This window comes from Callithrix jacchus, chromosome 10 (assembly GCF_049354715.1).
Source record: "Callithrix jacchus isolate 240 chromosome 10, calJac240_pri, whole genome shotgun sequence".
Taxonomy (NCBI): domain Eukaryota; kingdom Metazoa; phylum Chordata; class Mammalia; order Primates; family Cebidae; genus Callithrix; species Callithrix jacchus.
Window position 1 is genome coordinate 128,854,903 of NC_133511.1, and position 18,715 is coordinate 128,873,617.

The window sequence follows — 18,715 nt, forward strand, 5'->3', positions numbered from 1 at the left end:
TTTCTTGTGTCGTTTCTTTCATTGTTTATGCTTCCACAAAGCATAAAGCATGATCACTGTAGAAAAGTCTGAAGGTCTAAACAAGGAAAATAGGAATTGAGAGCACACACCCTCCCCTAAAACACAGATGGCCAGAGAGGACTCAGCACGCTGTGTGGGTCACGCCTCCGCCAGGCACTGGTCACCTCTGAGGGTTTTTCAAAATACTTTTTGTTTTAATTTTCTTTTTTTTTTTTTGAAACAGGGTCTCCCTCTGGTTACCCGGGCTGGGGTGCAGTGGCCACACCTCTGCTCGCTGCAGCCTTGACCTCAAGGGCTCAGGTAATTCTCCCACCTCCCACCTCAGCTTCCCAAGTAGCTTTACAGGCCTGAGCCACCACACCTGGGTATTTTTTTTTTTTTTTTTTTTTTTGAGATGGAGTCTCGCTCTGTCGCCCAGGCTGGAGTGCAGTGACACTCTTGGTTCACTGCAACCTCTGCCCCCCAACACCCCACCCCGGGTTCAAGCGATTCTCCTGCCTCAGCCTCCCAAGTAGCTGGGATACAGGCATGTGCCACCATGCCCATCTAGTGTTGTATTTTTAGTAGAGATAGGGTTTCCTCATATTGGCCAGGATGGTCTCAATCACTTGACCTCATGATCCGCCAGCCTCGGCCTCCCAAAGTGCTGGGATTACAGGTGTGAGCCACCGTGCCTGGCCTATTTTTTTTTTTGCAGGCAGGGAGGGGTGCTCTTGCTATGTTGCCCAGGCTGGACTTGTTGCCTCTACCTCCCAGAGTGCTGGGCTTAGAGGCCTGAGTCACGGCGCTCCGCACTCAATTTTTTTCAGAGATGAGGTTTCACCATGGAGCCAAGGCTGGACTTGAATTCCTGGGCTCAAGGGATCCTCCTGCCTCAGCCTTCCAGCTTCCCTTTCAGGTTTATAAGTGACCCTATGTTCTTAAGCCTTCAACCACGGGGCGTTAGATGGTTTCAGATTCTCCCCATTACAGGAATAAGTTGCCAATAATAATAGTTTCAAAAGTAACCTCACCCCAAAAAAGAGAACGTTTCGGGAAAAAAATGCACGAAAGTCATGAAGACCCGCGATGGCACGGCTGAACATGGAGCTGAATCAGCCTCAAAAGTTCCAGCGTAGGGTTATTTTCCAATAAAAGTGGATGTCTTTCTACGAAATGTGGAGAGGCTGGGGCTGGTACCTTCACCCCAGCCAAGAGGGCACCCTGAGAGGGAGAACAAGGCGGGCGAGGCGAGCAAGCCCAGCCCTCTGCCCTGCTCTGCTTCAGGGGCCCGAGCTGAGGGCCCAGTGCGCCCTGCGGCAGGGTCTCCCCCAGGCCAGAGCTAGGGTGCTGGGACACTGCGGGGAGAAACGCAGGAAGTGGGGAGTCCCGTTGTGTCCGCGGAGAGGACCCAGCCCCACCTCTTCGTAGACGTGTTCTCCAACCTGGGACCCCGGGGGTGAGCAGGGGTTAGGCTTAGGCCCCAACCGGGCTGCTGAAACGGCTCCCAGGCGGAGGGGCCCCCGCGATGTACGCAAAGAGTTGAGCCAGGGGACGCCGTGGGAGGTGGGGTTCGCACATGAGCGGAGCACCGAGGGCTGGAGGTACCGCCCGGCGGCGGACGGGATGGAACTAGGGATCTGGGAGGGCGCAGGAGACAAGGACGGCCGGGGCCCACGGAGTGCCGTGGCGCCCAGTGTCTCGTGAGGGTCCGAGGCGAGCCGGGGAGGGTCCCAGGGGAAGGAACCACACTCCGGGTCTCCACCGCGCCCCCGTCCCATTTAAAGAGGCGGAGGAACGCAGGGCGCCTGCCGCGCGGAGGAATATTTGCATACGGCGCGGCGCTTCTTCGGAGGCTTCTCATTGGCTGCCGTCTGCGGCGCGAAGCGCAGTTGACTTGCGCCGCGCTCGCCCAATCGCAGCCGGTCTTGCTCGCGGAGAGAGGAGCCAGGAGCCTAGGCCAATGGGAGGCGGCGTTGTTGGCGGCCACGGCGGCGCAGCTCTAAAGTGAGCGAAGCCACGGTCGCCGCCACTGCTGCAGGAGGCGCGAGGTGCGGAGACCCCGGCACTGGGCGGGTAACAGCGCGCTGGAGAGGGCGCCCGGGCCGGGGCTGGCGGGAGGGGCCGAGGGTGGGCACGGCCGGCGGCCCTCGAGGGAAGCTGCGGGGCGCCGGGCAGGGGCGGGGCCGCGTCCTGGTCTGGGCGGACGGCGGCGGCCGCGACGGGCCTGGGGTTTGGAGCCTGGAGCCCGGGCCTGGGGCGCTGGCGAGCCGCCCCTTCCAGCCTCTGGGGCGCCCCGCCCGGCCGCCCGCCGCCCTGAAGGTCAGGGCGCTTTGTTCTGCGCCGCGGGCGGCCTCCTGGGCGGCGGCCACGCGGAGGAGGCGAAGACGGCGAGAGGCGGCGGCCGCTCAAATCTCCCGCTAGCCCGGTCCGCCCCGCGTGCGGGGGCCGCGGCGGTTACACGGCAGGGCGCGCCGGAGCGTCCAGGCTTCCCGTTTTTAAGGTGGAGACGTCCAGGTCCTCTCGGTTAGATGTTTGGGAGTTTGAGCTTTTCCGTGGGGCGATGGTCGGGCTGGGCTCCGCGGGGCTGTGGCAGTAAGTTTCGTGTGACCGAGGGCACGTCTGACGGGGAAGAAAGTCCTCGGCGCCGCTTCTTAGCTGTGGGGTGCGATGGGCGGCGTGCGCTGCCCGGGGACTGGCCTCAGCCTGTTACTCACGGGACGCGCTTTACTAGGCAAGGTGGGCAGTAAGTCTTTTTACTGTTTTAAAATCGTCTTTCACGAGGGAAAAGCGAACTCTCCGGAAGAAAAATAATTGTAGGTGTTCTGGATGGGAAAGTGCCATGCTTTTCTTTCAGTTCACAGATGGTGAGTGAGGTCACATTTGACATGACCAAAGTCTTTTTTTTTTTATTTAAATTTTCCCTTTCTGAATGTTCTCCGTTCACCCCAGCGGAGGATGGCCTGGTCATGGTAAGACTTTCCACCGTCCACAGTTCTCTGATTGCGGTGCAGGAGGCAGACAAGTTTAGGGTCCAGTAAAGGGGACTCCAGCCGTGGGACCTTTAGACCCTAACGTGTGTCACATCACCTGTGTGGGTGACTCTGCGCTCCTCTGGCAGGAAGGTCCGCCATTTCATCCTGTTGTCGGAGGAGTCGTGCCCATTCGTCTGTGCTTTGGTTCACATACCCAAGTCTGCCTTCCTTTTTCCTGTAGTAGTCCCTTGCCTCAACTACCTGCATTTAGGTATACAGTATAAAAATAGACTTTTGAAAATTCTCTCACCTTAAAAATACACAAGTATGTAGATGAGGTTGTTGGACCTCAGACGTAAGTCTTTTTTAAGTTACTGCCCTCCTGCAGTAGTAAATACGCCTCTAAATGACTAATGCCTGTTCACTGCGCACTAGGCCTCCAGCCTGCTTCCGTGTATTAACTCATTTCATAATCCAGTAGTCTGTGAGATCAATACTATTGTTTTTCCGTTTAACCACTCTGGAAGCTGAGGCCCTGGGAGTTTACGTAGAATGACTTGTCCAAGCTTAGATAAAGACCCAGGCGGTTTTAACTTTACCCAGGTTTACCGCTTCTGTAAAGGGAATGAAAAAAGTTTTAAAGAGAAATTGTTTTCATCATTGTACTAAGCCTAACTGAACTCTAGCTTGTGAGGAGTTGAGCTGGTTGATCTTTACCATCTCGAAATTATATTATTCCACGGAATGCCAAATGCCTCCCATAGTAGAATTTTGAGATTCAGACTGGGATGAGCGATTGCTGTCGGAATAAATAATACGCAAATGTAGTAAAATGAAGTTCAGAGAAAGGAACGGGGTGATAGCACCGGGATGTATTCCAAAGATTAAATGAGTGACTACAGAGAGAAAAATTAGTTCTTTAATAGTACTTCACCAGTTACCTAGAGACATTTTTACTAGAATTGTAGGCCTCATGGTGTGACTTTGTGACACCTGACTGCTGTCTTAAATAGTTGTTACTACGTATACACTTGCAGTCTTTTTTTCCTGGCTGAGCAGTTACTGCTTCAGAATGTCTGCAGTTACTTGTGCCTGTGTATCATAACATCTTAACAGTTTGTAAATCTGTTGTGCAAGCCTTAAATCCTGTACTATTTTTCAAAATGAACATAATTATTGGGGAAATTGGTTGAATTCTTTGCAGTAGCAGAGAAATTTTAATCATTTTTAAGTTTTACAACCTTGGTAGACTGAATTCTGAAACGTTTACACGTGTTTTAGGGTGTCCTCAAAATGTACAGGATATTGCGTTTGCAGATGAGTCATTAGACATCAGATTCTTCTGTAGGATTTTGAGATTTTTACCCACATGAGGTAGTTCTTACTTGTATGGCGGTTAAGTACCTGGGGATAGGATGTGTTCACCCCTTTACAGTATGAATTTGAACTTGAAACTGAAATGAAAACACTTTCGTTAACCTATCAGTTTTTAGTAGCCTTTTGTTATTGATGGCATATTAATTCCTTGTGTTGGCTATTTGCAGCTAAGTGTAGAGATTGGAAGCTTTGTTCTGTTTTTCTTTTGAGCAATTGATAGTCTCTAGCATCTGGAGGAAGTGACCTCAAATATATATGTATATATAGTAGTGCTTTTCTTTCTTCCGTTTATTTGTCTGCAGTTTAAAAACTATTGTGATAAGTTTGTGTTGTACTTCCAAAAATTTTGTGAAAGGGCCTAAATTTTTCAATTTGTTTTGGAAGAAAAGTACTTTGTGGGCAAGAAGGTGATTTAAATTCCTAATGGCCTGAGAGCCATCAGCTGTGTGAAATAGGCAAATGCTGATACTGCTGGGAAGCAATGGTAGTTTATATTTGAATGATATGACAGCAGGGATGAGCTTGCTGGGAGTTTGGCCTGAGACTGCTAGCTAAGGAATACTTACTTTTTGTTTGCTTAAAGGAAAACGTGTTTTAGGCATCCAGAGTAAAAAGCTGGTTTTACTTAGTTTGATTCTTCGATAGGAAGTAGCTGATCTCTGCAGGAAACTGCTCTCATCCGGCCTCAGCTTAATTTTTGTGGGACCTCTGAGGTTCAAATTTATGCCTCCCGAAACTGCAGCTGTAAGGTTTGTCTTTGAGCATATAGTAATGGAAAGCTCTTCTCGAGGGGGAGATAGTAAATAATTTTGTGTTTGACTGCTGTGAAATTTGTAAGAAGTAGTTTGTGATGATTGGTGTAAATTTGTTTTCAACTGGCAGCCATTGGTTTCCCGTTCTGCCTCTGAGAGAGAACGGGCTGCTTTACTGTTTGCCAGCTTTAGTAACAGGCATTGCGTTTTTGTAGTGTGAAAACCGTGAAAGATCACTTGGTGAACTTTGCTTTGTATTTTGACCACTTCATAGCCTTAAATTTGTTCCCGCAAGTGTTCTCTGTGTTAGCTGTTAAAACTAAACGTGCGTTCATTCCATGTCCTTGGGACTTTTAAATGCGCCATGCATTTATCACTATCCAGAAAAGCCTGTTCAAAAACGAGATGATTTCTGTTTAATTAATGTATGGTAGAAAGAATGACACTACTCTTTTATGTGCAAAGTACATGTTTACTCAGTTACTTAAAGTAGCTTTGCATCTATTTATTTATTCATGAGCATCTTCTGTGTGCTGGGCACAGTTCTAGGTACTGGGGCCTCCCACTGAATAAAACAGAAGGCTTTGCCTTCGTTTCTGCTGTGGGAGACAGACAAACAAGTTAGAGGGTGGTAGGTGCTTTTGAGAAACTGGTGGGGAGTAGGGATTTTGGTGGTTGCAATTTGAAATAGGTGGAGAGGGAAATGCCTTACTGACCAGGTGACAAGATCTTTTAATATGTCCTGGACTGGCCAGGCGTAGTGGCTCACGCCTGTAATCCAAGCACTTTGGATAGCAAGGCAGGCGGGTCACCTGAGGTCAGGAGTTCAAGACCAGCCTGACCAACATGGTGAAACCCCATCTTAAAAATATATATATATATGTACTGGATTAAGAAAAGTGTTTTCCTCATAGAGTCGTGTACTGAGGAACTGCCCAGGAAAGAAGGGTGGCGTGCAGCAGTAAAGACTGCTAGGCCACGAGTAAATGTAGAGTATTTGGTTAGGAAAGGAAAGCGTTTTTACTTCCTTCTTGAAACCCCAGGGCTTGACATCCCATGAAGTCTCTGAAGAGATGGTCTGCTGTTGTTTGGAGTCAGGTATTTCAATAGATCTTGTAACCAAACATGAATGACTAAGGAAATGTCTCTCCTGTGTGTCTTCAGAAGCTGCTTGAAACAGGCCTGTGTGTGCATGCGGATGCCATGCTGTGTACTGGTAACACGGAGACAGGCTGTCATTGAGCAGTGAGTTGATCAAAGGTTTCTTGGCAACCAGTCTCATCCCGTCTTGTGCTGGGCCCTGGGACTGCTATTGAGCAGGTACACAGGGTCCTTGCCCTCGTGGAACTTGTTCTTTAGAGGGCAAACATGTATTATTCATTGCCTTTTTTTTTTTTTTTTTTGAGGCTGAATCTCATTGTGTTGCCCAGGCTGGAGTGCAGTGACACAGTCTCGCTGCAAGGTCTGCCTCCTGGGTTCAAGCAATTCTCTTGTCTCAGCCTCCTGAGTAGCTGGGACTATGGGCGCCTGCCACCATGCCCTGCTAATTTTTGTATTTTTTTTTTTTTGTAGAGACAGCGTTTTCCCGTACTGGTCAGCTGGTCTCGAACACCTGATCTCAGGTGATCTGCCTACCTCGGCTTCCCAAACTGCTAGTATTAAAGGCATTAGCCACCATGCCCGGCTTAGGATAATGTATTAAAGTAATGAGTAGGTCAGGTGCGGTGACTCAGGCCTGTAATCCCAGCACTTGGAGAGGCCGAGGCCAGTGGATCACCTGCGCTCAGCAGTTTGAGGCCCACTTGGCCAACATAGTGAAACCCCATCTCCATTAAAAATGCAAAAATTAGTTGGGCGTGGTGGTGCATGCCTGTAGTCTCAGCTACTTGGGAGGCTGAGGCAGGAAGGAGAATGGCTTGAACTTGAGAGGCAGAGGTTGCAGTGAGCTGAGATCCTGTCACACTGCACTCCAGCCTGGGCAACAGAGCGAGACTCCGCCTCAAAAAGCAAAAAAAACCAAAACATTATTATGGAAAGTTTCACAACATGATTAACTTCTGATCCTGGAGAGTGGTAATGATAGATTCGATCAGGAGTCTACCAGCCATGGCAACAGAAATGAAATCTGGAAGGTCTCAGGGCTTCGTATATTCGCCAGGTTTTGTGGGTGGGGATGTTGGGGTGTCTGTAGAGGTATCTGGATTCTTTGTGAGAATAGGTCATTCCTTTGCTTCTTCTGATGCCCTAATCCAAAACATCCAGTACTCGTGGAGGATTTGAACCTGTGCCCAATGACTGGTCCAACTCCCTCTTGGATTGAGAATGTTGATTGCCATTCCTTAGACTTAATGTGTGTCAAGCAACTGTGCTTCAGAAATTACTTATCTTACTACCTTCCCTAATTTTGTAGGATTTATAGGATGTTAGGAAATTATAACGAGTCCTGTCAAAATGTTAATTACATTTGAATTAATTTTAATCCTTCAGTTATCTCCTATAAAGACATTGAGGACCTTTGAGTTTATTAAGGCAGTAAATATATAAAAGTTTTGGGAAGTACGACCACACTCTCTAGCTTTGTCTCTCAAACATGGGCCACTTCGTTTCTTTTCATTTAGTTGGGTTGGGGGTGGGGGTGAGGGTGGGTTTGAGACATGGTCTCACTCTGCTGCCCAGGCTGGAGTGCAGTTGAGCAATCTTGGCTCACTACAACCTCTGCCCCTCAGGTTCAAGCGATTCTTCTGCCTCAGTCTCCTTAGTAGCTGGGACTACAGGCGTGTGCCACTATGCCCAGCTACTTTTTGTGTTTTTAATGGAGATGGGGTTTCACCATGTTGGCTAGACTGTCTTGAACTCCTGACCTCATGGGATATGCCCACCTTAGCCTTCCAAGTGTTGAGATTACCAGCATGAGCCACCATGTCTGGCCATGAGCCAGTTTTATAGTTACTGTAGCTATAGAGTAGATATTTTCAGTTCAAAATGAGGAATTAAGGCCATATTTTGTTACAAAAATTTTAAAAATTTTCATATGAAAATAGTTGTTTTGTTTGGGGTAAAAGGAAGTTAATCCATAAATAGGTTTGCTGCAGTGTCTTATATAAGTAAAAGCAGAACATTTATTTATGTAATCATGGGAATTTTTTTTTCCAACCCTATTAACTGGGTGAAGATTTGCTTGCCCATTGGAATTTAGAATTGTAGACATAGTTAAAGTTTTTGACCTTGAGAGGGAACCTGAACTTGAGAAAACTTACAACATTCTTTTGCCTGGTATCCGTGTCATAATTTAACTTGATTTCCTTTTATTTATTTTTAATTATTTATTTTTTAATTAACACAAAAATTGTATGTATGATGTATAATGTGGTGTTTTGAAGTACTACACATTGTGGAATGGCTAAGTCAAGTTCATGGTAGGTGGTATACTGATTCTGACAAGAACACAAAAATCTCTCAGGAATTTTTCAGTTATGTGATACGTTATTGTTAACCCAGTTGTACAGGTCTGTTGATTTGCCTTTTAAAACTGAGAAAACCTTCCGGATGAGTCTTTGGACTGTGGTTTTATCAAACTAACATTAAACTGAACATATCAACGTTTTTTTTTTTTTTTTTTGAGATGGAGTTTCGCTCTTGTTACCCAGGCTGGAGTACAATGGCACGATCTCTGCTCACCGCAACCTCCGCCTCAGGGGTTCAGGCAATTCTCCTGCCTCAGCCTCCCTAGTAGCTGGGATTACAGGCACGGGCCACCATGCCCAGCTTATTTTTTGTATTTTTAGTAGAGACGGGGTTTCACCATGTTGACCAGGATGGTCTCGATCTCTTGACCTCGTGATCCGCCCACCTCAGCCTCCCAAAGTGCTGGGATTACAGGTGTGAGCCACTGCACCCGGCCAAAACTGACCATCTTTTAACAGCACAGTTCAGTGGCTTTCGGTACATTGACGCTGCTGTCATCCCACCACCCATCTCCAGAATGCCTTTTTGTAGGAAGGCAGAAGCCTGGCCCGTATCAACATTTAAAACAAATGGTATTCATTTTCCTCAAACCTGTCAGTTTGATAGTTCCTTATAACTTTCTGTTTTAAGAGTGATAGAGATGGCTAAACAAAAATAATTCGTGATGCTGAAGCTTGACCGACTGAACTCTAGCTTGTTTATAATGTCACCACTCGACACTGTCTTTCCTCATATAGATTGAGCGCTCCTGATCCCAAATCAAAAATCGAAATCCTCCAATCCTCTACTTGTTAATGTTACAAGTAGAAAATTTCACACCTGACTTCATGAGACGGGTCACAGTTAAAACTGTTTCATGCACAAAATTATTTAAAATATTGTACAAAATTACCTTCAGTCTGTGTAAATAAGATGTATAGGAAACAGGAATGAATTTCATGTTTAGACATGGTTCCCATCCCCAAGATACCTGATCATGTTTATACAGATATTCCAAAATCTGAAACACCTGTGGTCCCGAGCATTTCAGATAAGAGATACTCAACCTCTATACAGGGTGCAGTGTTTAAAGTAACTCCATTTGTTGGTTTCATATCAGGGAATAGACACAGTCTATATGCATGACAGTTAGAAAAGCGGAAAGAGACCTGGCCTGCTGTTATGTACTAGGCAATTTGTCTTCATTAACAGCTTCTCAGGTAGCCACTGGCTTCTCGTTTGTGGATGATGAAACTGAGGTACAGAAGAAGGCTATGCAGCTGGGAAACGGTAGGCGTGGGGTTTGAAATCAGGCTCTTCAGTGTGTGTCTGCCTGTTCTAGACATTGAGTTCTGGGTTGGTTTGTTCTTTAGTCAAAATTATTTCCTTTTTTATTGTGTAAATTTTTTATTTTGTTTTTTTTTTTTTATCCTTGATTTAGCACTTTTTAAAATAAAAAAAAAAGAATATTGTGTTGGGTTTAATTTAACTGCCTTGTCATCTTGTCACCAAAAGTGGTATTAAACAGCACATGCTGGGCTGGACATGGTGCCTCTTTTCTGTAATCCCAGCTCTTTGAGAGGCCATGGGGGGAGGATCACTTGACAACAGGAGTTGAAGACCAGCCTGGGCAGCACAGCAAGACCCTGTCTCTCTCTATAAAAATTGGAAATTAGCCAGGTTTGGTGACACATGCCTGTTGCCCCAGCTTCTTGGGAGGCCGAGGTGGGAGGGTGACTTGAAGCCAGGAGTTTGAGACTGCAGTGAGCTATGATTATACCACGGTACTCCAGCCTGGGGAGCAGAGTGGGACTGTGTCTCCCAAAAAAAGCACATGCCTTCACTGAAATTGAGTGAGTCATTGTATCAACGGACTCTGTTAAGTTGAAACAGGTACCATTCTATGGGAAGGTGAATCTCTTTGGCCCGTGTCATAAAACAGTTTGTTTAAGCATTCATCTGATTCTGTGCCACGAACTGTGAGGGACTCTGGGACTGCATAGTGAACAGAATCAAAAGGGAATATTTTTATACTCCAGTTCGAGACAAAATGGATTTCTTGGAGATGTCCCTAAACAGCAGGACTTTGACCCTGGCTGAGCTGTTGCTTGTCACCTGTTCCAATAGCAGCAACAGAATCTTGGTTTGTTTTTTTTTTTGAGATGGAATCTTGCTGTGTCGCACAGGCTGGATTGCAGTCTCACCTCACTGCAGACTCCTCCTCCTGGGTTCAGGAAATTCTCCTGCCTCAGCCTCTCCAGCTGGGATTACAGGCGTGTGCCACCACGCCCGGCTAATTTTTGTATTTTTAGTAGAGTTGGGGTCTCACCATGTTGGCAAGGCTGGACTCAAACTTCTGGTCTCGGGCGATCTGCCCGCCTCAGCCTCCTAAAGTACTGGGATGATAAGTGTGAGCCACCGTGCCTGGCCCAGCAGCGACACAATCTTTAATGAGCAGGTAGAAACAGCCAGAAGTGAAGTGGTGGGGTACTAGGTAAAGATCAGAAGGAGTCCTGTTTGAAACACAAATGCATGTTTTACTCGTCAAGTAATCTTGGATTAGGCACCTCACCTTTCCAAGACTCAGCTTCTTTTCATACTGAGGATAGTCCCTCCCCAGTGGAGTTGATGTTGGTATAAAATGTATGAAGCGCCTGACATGTAGGTCCCTTGCTAGTACAGGCGGTGTTGGAGATGAAGTATGTGCCTTTATGAGGTATTATTTATTGGGTGGTGAAAGCAAGAGTCTGTCCATTAAACTGACAGTGATAGATGCTTCCAGGTCAGTGGGCTCCTTTCAGCAGTTACTGTGTGTGTGGTATAAGGAAGGTGCTGTTAGATACATTTGTCAGGCAGTGGAGAGCTTCAGTTAAGTAGCCAAATTACAGTTGATGTAGTTGTGTAACAACTAGTTGGGCAGCATGTATCAGAATGCGTTCATGCTTTTGACCCAGAAGTGCTGCTGTAGCGGTCAGGCAGTTATGAATTCAGGGTAACCGGGAGTTGGAAGCCATGTAAGCTGACATGTTCATAGAGACATGATCAAAGCGTGTGACAGAAAAAATCCACCTCACTATTATCAACTGGTAGATGGTGTTTCAGCCCTGAGAATGCTGTCCTTAAATCATTACTTAGAAGTCTGACCGCCTCACCTTGCATTTGTAATATGAGAGAAGGTAACTAACCTCAGGAATCCTGCGCAGCAAACACGGCAGAGGAGACTGAGTGGGAATCAGTGTGGGGAGGTAGGCAGGGCCTGAATTGGGAGGAATGTGTATTTTGCAGAAGGTGACAGGACCTTTTTTTTTTTTTGAGGCAGTTTTGCTCTTGTTGCCCAGGCTGGAGAGCAGTGGCCTGATCGGGCTCACCACAACCTCCACCTCCCGGCTTCAAGTATTTCTCCTGCCTCAGCCTCCTTAGTAGCTGGGATTAGAGTCATCACCACCACACCCAGCTAATTTTGTATTTTTAGTAGAGATGGGGTTCTCCATGTTGGTCAGGGTGATCTAGAACTCCCGATCTCAGGTGATCTTCCTACCTTGGCCTCCCAAAATGCTGGGATTACAGATGTGAGCCCCCGAGCCTGGCCTCCATTGAAGGATTTTTCGATCTTCACTGACTAGGGCTGGGTTTGGGTTGCTGCTGTGGTCGTGATAGTGAGCATTGCCAGCTATTGTAGGATTTGTTGCCCGCCCCACCCCACCCTGCCGTTTTTTTTTTGTTGTTGTTGTTTTTTTTTAAAGACAGGGTCTTGCTCTGTTGTCCAGGCTGGAGTGCAGTGGCACAATCATAGCTCACTGTAGCCTCCAGTCCTCCAATTCCTGGGCTCAAGTGATGCTCCTGCCTTAGCTTCTCAAGTAGCTGGGACCAGAGGCATCAACCGTGACCACGTCTGGTCGCATTTTTTTATTCCTCCTTTGTGTTGAGACAGTTTTGCTCTGTCTTGTAGGCAGGAGTGTAGTGGCGTTATTCCGGCTTACTGCAACCTCTGCCTCCTGTGCTCAGGCGATTCACCTGCCTCAGCCTCCTGAGTAGCTGGGACTACAGTTTTGCACCACCACGCCTGGCTAATTTTGTTTATTTTTTGTAGAAATGGGTTTCCCCATGTTGCCCAGGCTGGTCTCAAACTCCTGAGCTTAGGTGATCTGCCTCCCAAAGTGCTGGGATTATAGGTGTGAATCACTGTGCCTGCTGCATGTTTTGTCCTTTTTGGTTTTCATCTGCTTCATTAAAACAAATACTTTAGTTTGTTGAAAAAGACAATGTTAATACTTGTATTTTACATCTTAAAAATAGCATATTTTATTTTGAAACAGTAAAAACTCAATTTTAAAAAAGTAGTTGAGTTAAATACAGAACAGTTGTAGATCATAATTAGAGCTGTTTTTCTTAAATGTAGAGGGTTTTGTTGTTGGTGGTTTGTTTTACCCTAAAGCTGTGTGATTCAGGTTTGGGATTTGCTGAGATACCGAAGAAGGAACATTGACAAGTTTTCAGCTGGAACAACCCTTTAGCGAGGCTCTCAAGTGTCTTTACTACATCTGAGTTTAAGGAGCTTCATAACCACACCTGTTTTACTTTACATTTAAGGACGTTTTTAAGCGATGCCTTTAGCTTAAAACACTGTAAATGCATTTAGATTAGATTTTGAAATTGTATAGGCCAGGCATGTTGACTCACACCTGTAATCCCAACACTTGGGGAGGCTCAGATGGGAGGATCTCTTGAGGCCAGGAGTTTGAGACCAGCCTGGGCAACTTAGCCAGACCCTGTCTCTACAAAAAATAAAATTACCTGTGCCTGGTGGCACATGCCTGTTGCCTCAGCTACTCAGGAGGCTGAGGTGGGAGGATTGCTTTAGCCCAGAGGCTGCAGTGAGCCAGGATTGCATCACCACACTCCAGCCTTGGCAGCAGTGAGACCCTGTCTCAAAAATAAAAGTTAAAAATGTAAATTTTATTAATGTCGACTTCTGCTGTTTAAGAAGTTCCCTAGAACCCACCCTTTATGTTCAGTTATAATGTCATCTAGTTCTATCAGTATAGAAATACTCATCTTTAAAAGTGGGATAATAGCACATTACGCAAGGTTTTTACACAAGCGGTACATCCTCAGTGTAGAAGTAATGGAAGATGTGGAATAAACAAATGCAATTAGAAAATAACCCCACAAGTTAATTTGAAAGTGTAAATACCAGTAAATGCTTTGAATTACTCTAAAATAATTGAGCTAGCATTAATATATGTTTGTGTTGCCAAATTGTGTTAGATAAGGTAAATTAGAATTGATGTTATTCCGAAGTCTGGTTATTTTAGTGCCAATAAGAGATTTTTTTTTTTTTAGATGGACTTTTACTCTCTCTTGTCGCCCAGGCTGGAGTGCAGTGGTGCGATCTCAGCTCACTGCAATCTCTGCCTCCTGGGTTCAGCCTCCCAAGTAGCTGGGATTACAGGTGTCTACCACCCTGCTCGGCTAGTTTTGCATTTTTAGTAGAGATGGGGTTTCACCATGTTGGTCAGGCTGGTCTTGAACTCCTGACCTCAAGTGATCCACTAACCTTAGCCTCCCAAAGTGCTCGGATTACAGGCATGAGCCACTGCTCCCCGGTGAGAAATTTTTATGAGTCAAGTTTGTGTGTGATGAAATGCACGGATCCGAAGTGTGTAGTTTAATGAGTTTTAACAAATGCATATATCCAGGTAACCTCAGTCAAGATCTAGAACATTTTCAATACTCTAGAAAGTTCCCTCCTACCCCTTCTAGTGGACTCCATCCCATAGGCAACCATGGTTTTAAAAGTATGTTGAACAAATATTTTTGTTTATGAATATAATGATTATAACTCTTTTTTCATTTATAGGGATAAAAACATTCAGATGGCAGATAACAGGTAAGCCAAAGTGGACTTCGTTTATTGAAGTTTAAAATTCATTTGGTGAGCAACAGCCAAGCCATGTTTCAATAAGCATTAGAATCAAAGTTAAGTGCACTTCAGGGTCTAGCTGGTGGCCCATTCTTGTGTGTGTACTAGAGCACATGAGGAAATTACTTGAGGCATGAACCGTGCCTCAGAGGTTGACACTTACAGATCCTTTATGGAAAGCAGTCATTGTGCTCCCCTGCTTTGTAACACGCCTGGGCTGAAGTCAGGTAACTAACTCGACACTGTCCTAAGTGTCTGTGGCTGTCAGTGATCCAGTGGAAGATTCTGTTTTGTGGATTGAGGGTCACTTTTAGTTGCATATGTTATTTAATGTTTATTTCTTATGAGGGGAGTGTGTCCAGGCATCTTTAAAAGCTGTTCGATGGCTGATTTTATAAAGCCACTTTGGCACTGTCTTAACTTGACAAGACTGCCTTGCTCTGGTCACGTGAGCAGCTGACCAAACAGTAGCAGGCCTGTTGGCTGATGGTTTTGGTTTGAGGGCTGGGAGCGGTGTTTTGAGGAAAGATGCTGTAGCAGTGGAAGTTGTCTAAGGAAGCTTTGGCTAAGGTTGGAAATAACTTTGTAGGGCTGTATGTTTGGGAGAAGAGGGGGTGTTAAGTAGTAGAATGTTTTCATAACATAGACACAGTAGTAGTGGTCTCCTGTGCAAATCTGACGTCACTGTAGAGATACCTGTTAATATGTTGAGTCAGAAACCTGTCCATCTGTGCTGTGTCTTTGGAACTTTGTTTACAGTAATACTTTTTAAACATACCGTTGTCTTAGTTTTTCAGATGGGGTTCCTTCAGATTCCGTGGAAGCTGCCAAAAATGCAACTGATACAGGTCAGTTCACTGCACATGAAAAACAGCAGTTGGAGAGAAGATTCCAGGGTGGGGAGTCTTCTGCTCTCTGGAGCCATTAATTAATGCAGGCGAGGGATTCCCGTACTTCAGTGACTTTTAGGAGAGTTAGATTAATGAAAATGAAAAATCACTTTCTCATTAATAAAAGATGTATTTGTTATTTATTTATTATAGGAATTCAGACTCTACAATAGGAAAGCGAAAGTACAGTGTACCTTCTTGTGCCTACCATTACTCACCTTTAGTATTGATCAACAAATGACCAGTCTTTCGAGGTAGAGCCTTGCTATGTTGCCCAGGCTGGTCTCGAACTCCTGGGTTCAACTGATATTCCTGCCTCAGCCTTCCAAATAGTTGGGACTGCAGGCACAGACCACTGTACCTGGCCATTTGTTTTTCTATCTATACCCTTAACTTTCCTTCCTTTGGTTGTTAGGAAGCAAATCCTGGGAATGTCATTTTGTTCATAAATTCACAGATGTGGTATCTTTCCCCCATTAAAAAAAAAAAACCATATATCTGTTTTCCCCACTCCCTCCAAACTGTCTGAAAGCGAGTGGTGGGTTTCTTTTTTCCTAAAACTTTTCTACAATGCTTAACATTGGAACGATACTGTTACCTAACGTGGTTGTGTTCCTGTTTCCCTGGTTTTCTCAGCAATTTTTACCCCACACCCAAATCCAGCGCCTGCTCAAGGATTGTGTATTTTGTTTTGTTCTAGTCATCTGTCTACCTTCTGTGTCTCTTAATACATGGACACATCAGAGTGATGTGAGCCACTGTTGTCTTATAGAATGCCCACAGTCTGGATTTGCCTAGTCCTTTCTTCCTGATGAGATTCAGGGCAAACATTTGGCAGGAAGGGCACACAGGTGACATGATGCAGTGGTCATTGCTTCGGGAGGCACATGATGTTGGCTCAGCGCCTGTCCGGGGACACTAAGATTGATGACTTAATGATTAAGACAGTGCTTGCCCAACTTCTCTGTTATCCAGGTCCTTTGACCTTGCAAGCAGTCGGTCAGGCACGTGTAGAGTCTTCTCCTTCAGCAGACTTTCACACAGTGGTTTTAGCACCTGCTGATGATCGTGCCTGACAACGTTGGTGGTTGCAAAGGGGTGTTTTTCTAATTCTGCCAATCCTTTGACACAGTCCATTAAAGAAGAACTTTCCCTTTTCTTATTTTAGTGTCACTATAGACTCATGAATTACTGGGTGTTTTTTGTTTTTTTTTTTTTTTTTTTTTTTTTGAGATGGAGTTTCAGTCTTGTTTCCCAGGCAGGAGTGCAATGGCATGATCTTGGCTCACTGCCACCTCCACCTCCTAGATTCAAGTGATTTTCCTGCCTCAGCCTCCTGAGTAGCTGGGATTACAGGTGCCCACCACCATGTCCAGCTACTTTGTGTATTTTTATTGGAGATGGGGTTTTACCATGTTGGCCAGGCTGTTCTCGAACTCCTGAGCTCAGATGATCCACCTGCCTTGGCCTCCCAGAGTGCTGGGTTACAGGCGTGAGCCACCGCGCCCGGCTGGGTTACAGGCGTTTTTATTCAGTGTGTTGTCAGTTGCCATCGTTTTTCTTGGTGTGCATATTGTCTCATTTGGCCATTGGGGATCTCTTCAGGCTGGATTCTGGGTCCCTTTTTGTTTTTTTTTAAACACGGAGTGTTGGTGTGTAGCGCAGGCTCCAGTGCAGTGATGCAATCTTAGCTCATTGTAGCCTCTGCCTCCCAGGTTCAAGCCATTCTCCCTCAGCCTCCCCAGTAGCTGGGATTACAGGCACATGCCACCACGCCCGACTGATTTTTGTATTGTTAGTAGATACAGGTTTTCACCACGTTGGCCAGGCTGGTCTCAAACTCCTGACCTCAGGTGATCTGCCCACCTTGACCTCCCAAAGGGCTGGGATTGCAGATGTGGGCCACTGCCTCTAGGTTCTTTCAGCTCTTCGGTTTTTGAGTACTCCTAGCTTTGGAGTGTGATGTTCCACTTTATCTTGTATTTTCCTTACCCTAGACCTGAAATCCACTGTTGATTCAAAAGACTTTGATCCTTTTCATGGAGGAAGATACTTACTTGGTTGGTGCAAAAGTAATTGTGGCTTTTGCCGTTACTTTTAATGGCAGAAACTTCAGTTATTTTTGCACCAACCTGTTGAAACCAAAATACAGATACTAGATGTCATTGTTTGTAGGCCCTTTCAGTGGACAGAGCTAGAGGAGATGTGTGTTTCTATATGCATGAGTATTTACATACTGTACATGTGTACACAGTTTTATATATACAAATTATGTCCATTAAATGCACTTCATGTGCCTCACGTGAGTGGTTGTGTTCGCAGTTCTATTATAAATGTTTAAAATTGAGTGCCTAGGCCAGGCGCAGTGGCTCAAGCCTGTAATTCCAGCACTTCGGGAGGCCGAGGCAGGCAGATCATGAGGTCAAGAGATCAAGACCATCCTGGCCAACATAGTGAAACCCTGTCTCCTAAAAATACAATAATTAGCTGGGTGTGGTGGTGCCCACTTGTAGTCCCAGCTACTCAGGAGGTCGAGGCAGGATGATTGCTTGAACCTGGGAGGTAGAGCTTGCAGTGAGCCGAGATTGTGCCACTGCACTCCAGCCTGGAGCCTGGCGACAGAGTGAGACTCTGTCTCAAAAAAAAAAAAAAAAAAAATTAGAGTGCCTACTTGGTGTGTTTGACGTACCACATCATGGGAGAATCACTGGGCATGGACTGGCTCTGAGTAAGGCAAGGGTGATGAGTTTGGGTTTCTGTGTTGTGGCATTAGGAGGGAAATTGTTAGAGTCTGTATCACAAGCCAGATGTCTGCCACTCCTTAGTTACAGCTGAGTACGAGGACAGTCACTACCCTCACAGGGTCTCATTCATTGGTTTATTGGGAAATGGGCTTCTGAATACAAACACCTCAGGAGCTCACTACACACCTGGGTTAGCTGTAAGTGGGTGGAATGGTCGTAAGTGCTTCCTGGACGGAGGTGGGTTTAGGCAGAAGAACATTCGAGGCAGAGGTGAGCAGCACATGCAAAGAACAGTGCCGTCGGGGCTGCTGAGCGTTGGGCTCTCCTAGACTGAAGTCACGGCACCACAGTGACTGAGGGTGCTAGTGGATGCTCTTTTGCCTGGAGGAACTGATCTGGTCTTCGTTCTTGGCTTCTGGACGCAATGGGACGTGTGGGTAGACCACGGGAACTTAATGACATTAATGATGTTCTCAGTCGTTCAAGCCTGGAGCTAAACAGCCACAGTCCTGGTGAGAGCCAGGACTCTAGGTATCTGTTCGGTAGATTTGTAACGACCCATCAGGTGATTAACCTAGAGTGTTAAATGCTTTTAAAATAAATTTTAATT

General features: G+C 45.9%; 1 protein-coding gene across 7 annotated transcripts in view; it reads left to right on the forward strand.

Annotated features, from left to right (window-relative positions):
• The first annotated feature begins 1,975 nt into the window (after nucleotides 1-1,975).
• NAP1L4 (nucleosome assembly protein 1 like 4) overlaps nucleotides 1,976-18,715 on the forward strand; it is a 60,469-nt gene continuing 43,729 nt past the window's right edge. For 3 of the 7 annotated variants that reach the window (XM_078341757.1, XM_009008681.5, XM_078341759.1), the window contains exons 1-3: nucleotides 1,976-2,051; nucleotides 14,409-14,438; nucleotides 15,261-15,319. In XM_078341757.1, the coding sequence (XP_078197883.1) occupies nucleotides 14,425-14,438; nucleotides 15,261-15,319 (73 nt within the window). In that variant the 5' untranslated portion in view covers nucleotides 1,976-2,051; nucleotides 14,409-14,424. Of the gene's footprint in view, nucleotides 2,077-2,182; nucleotides 2,596-14,408; nucleotides 14,439-15,260; nucleotides 15,320-18,715 lie in introns of those variants that run through there. The other 4 variants (XM_078341758.1, XM_009008682.5, XM_009008684.5 and 1 more) reach the window with 3 other exon arrangements.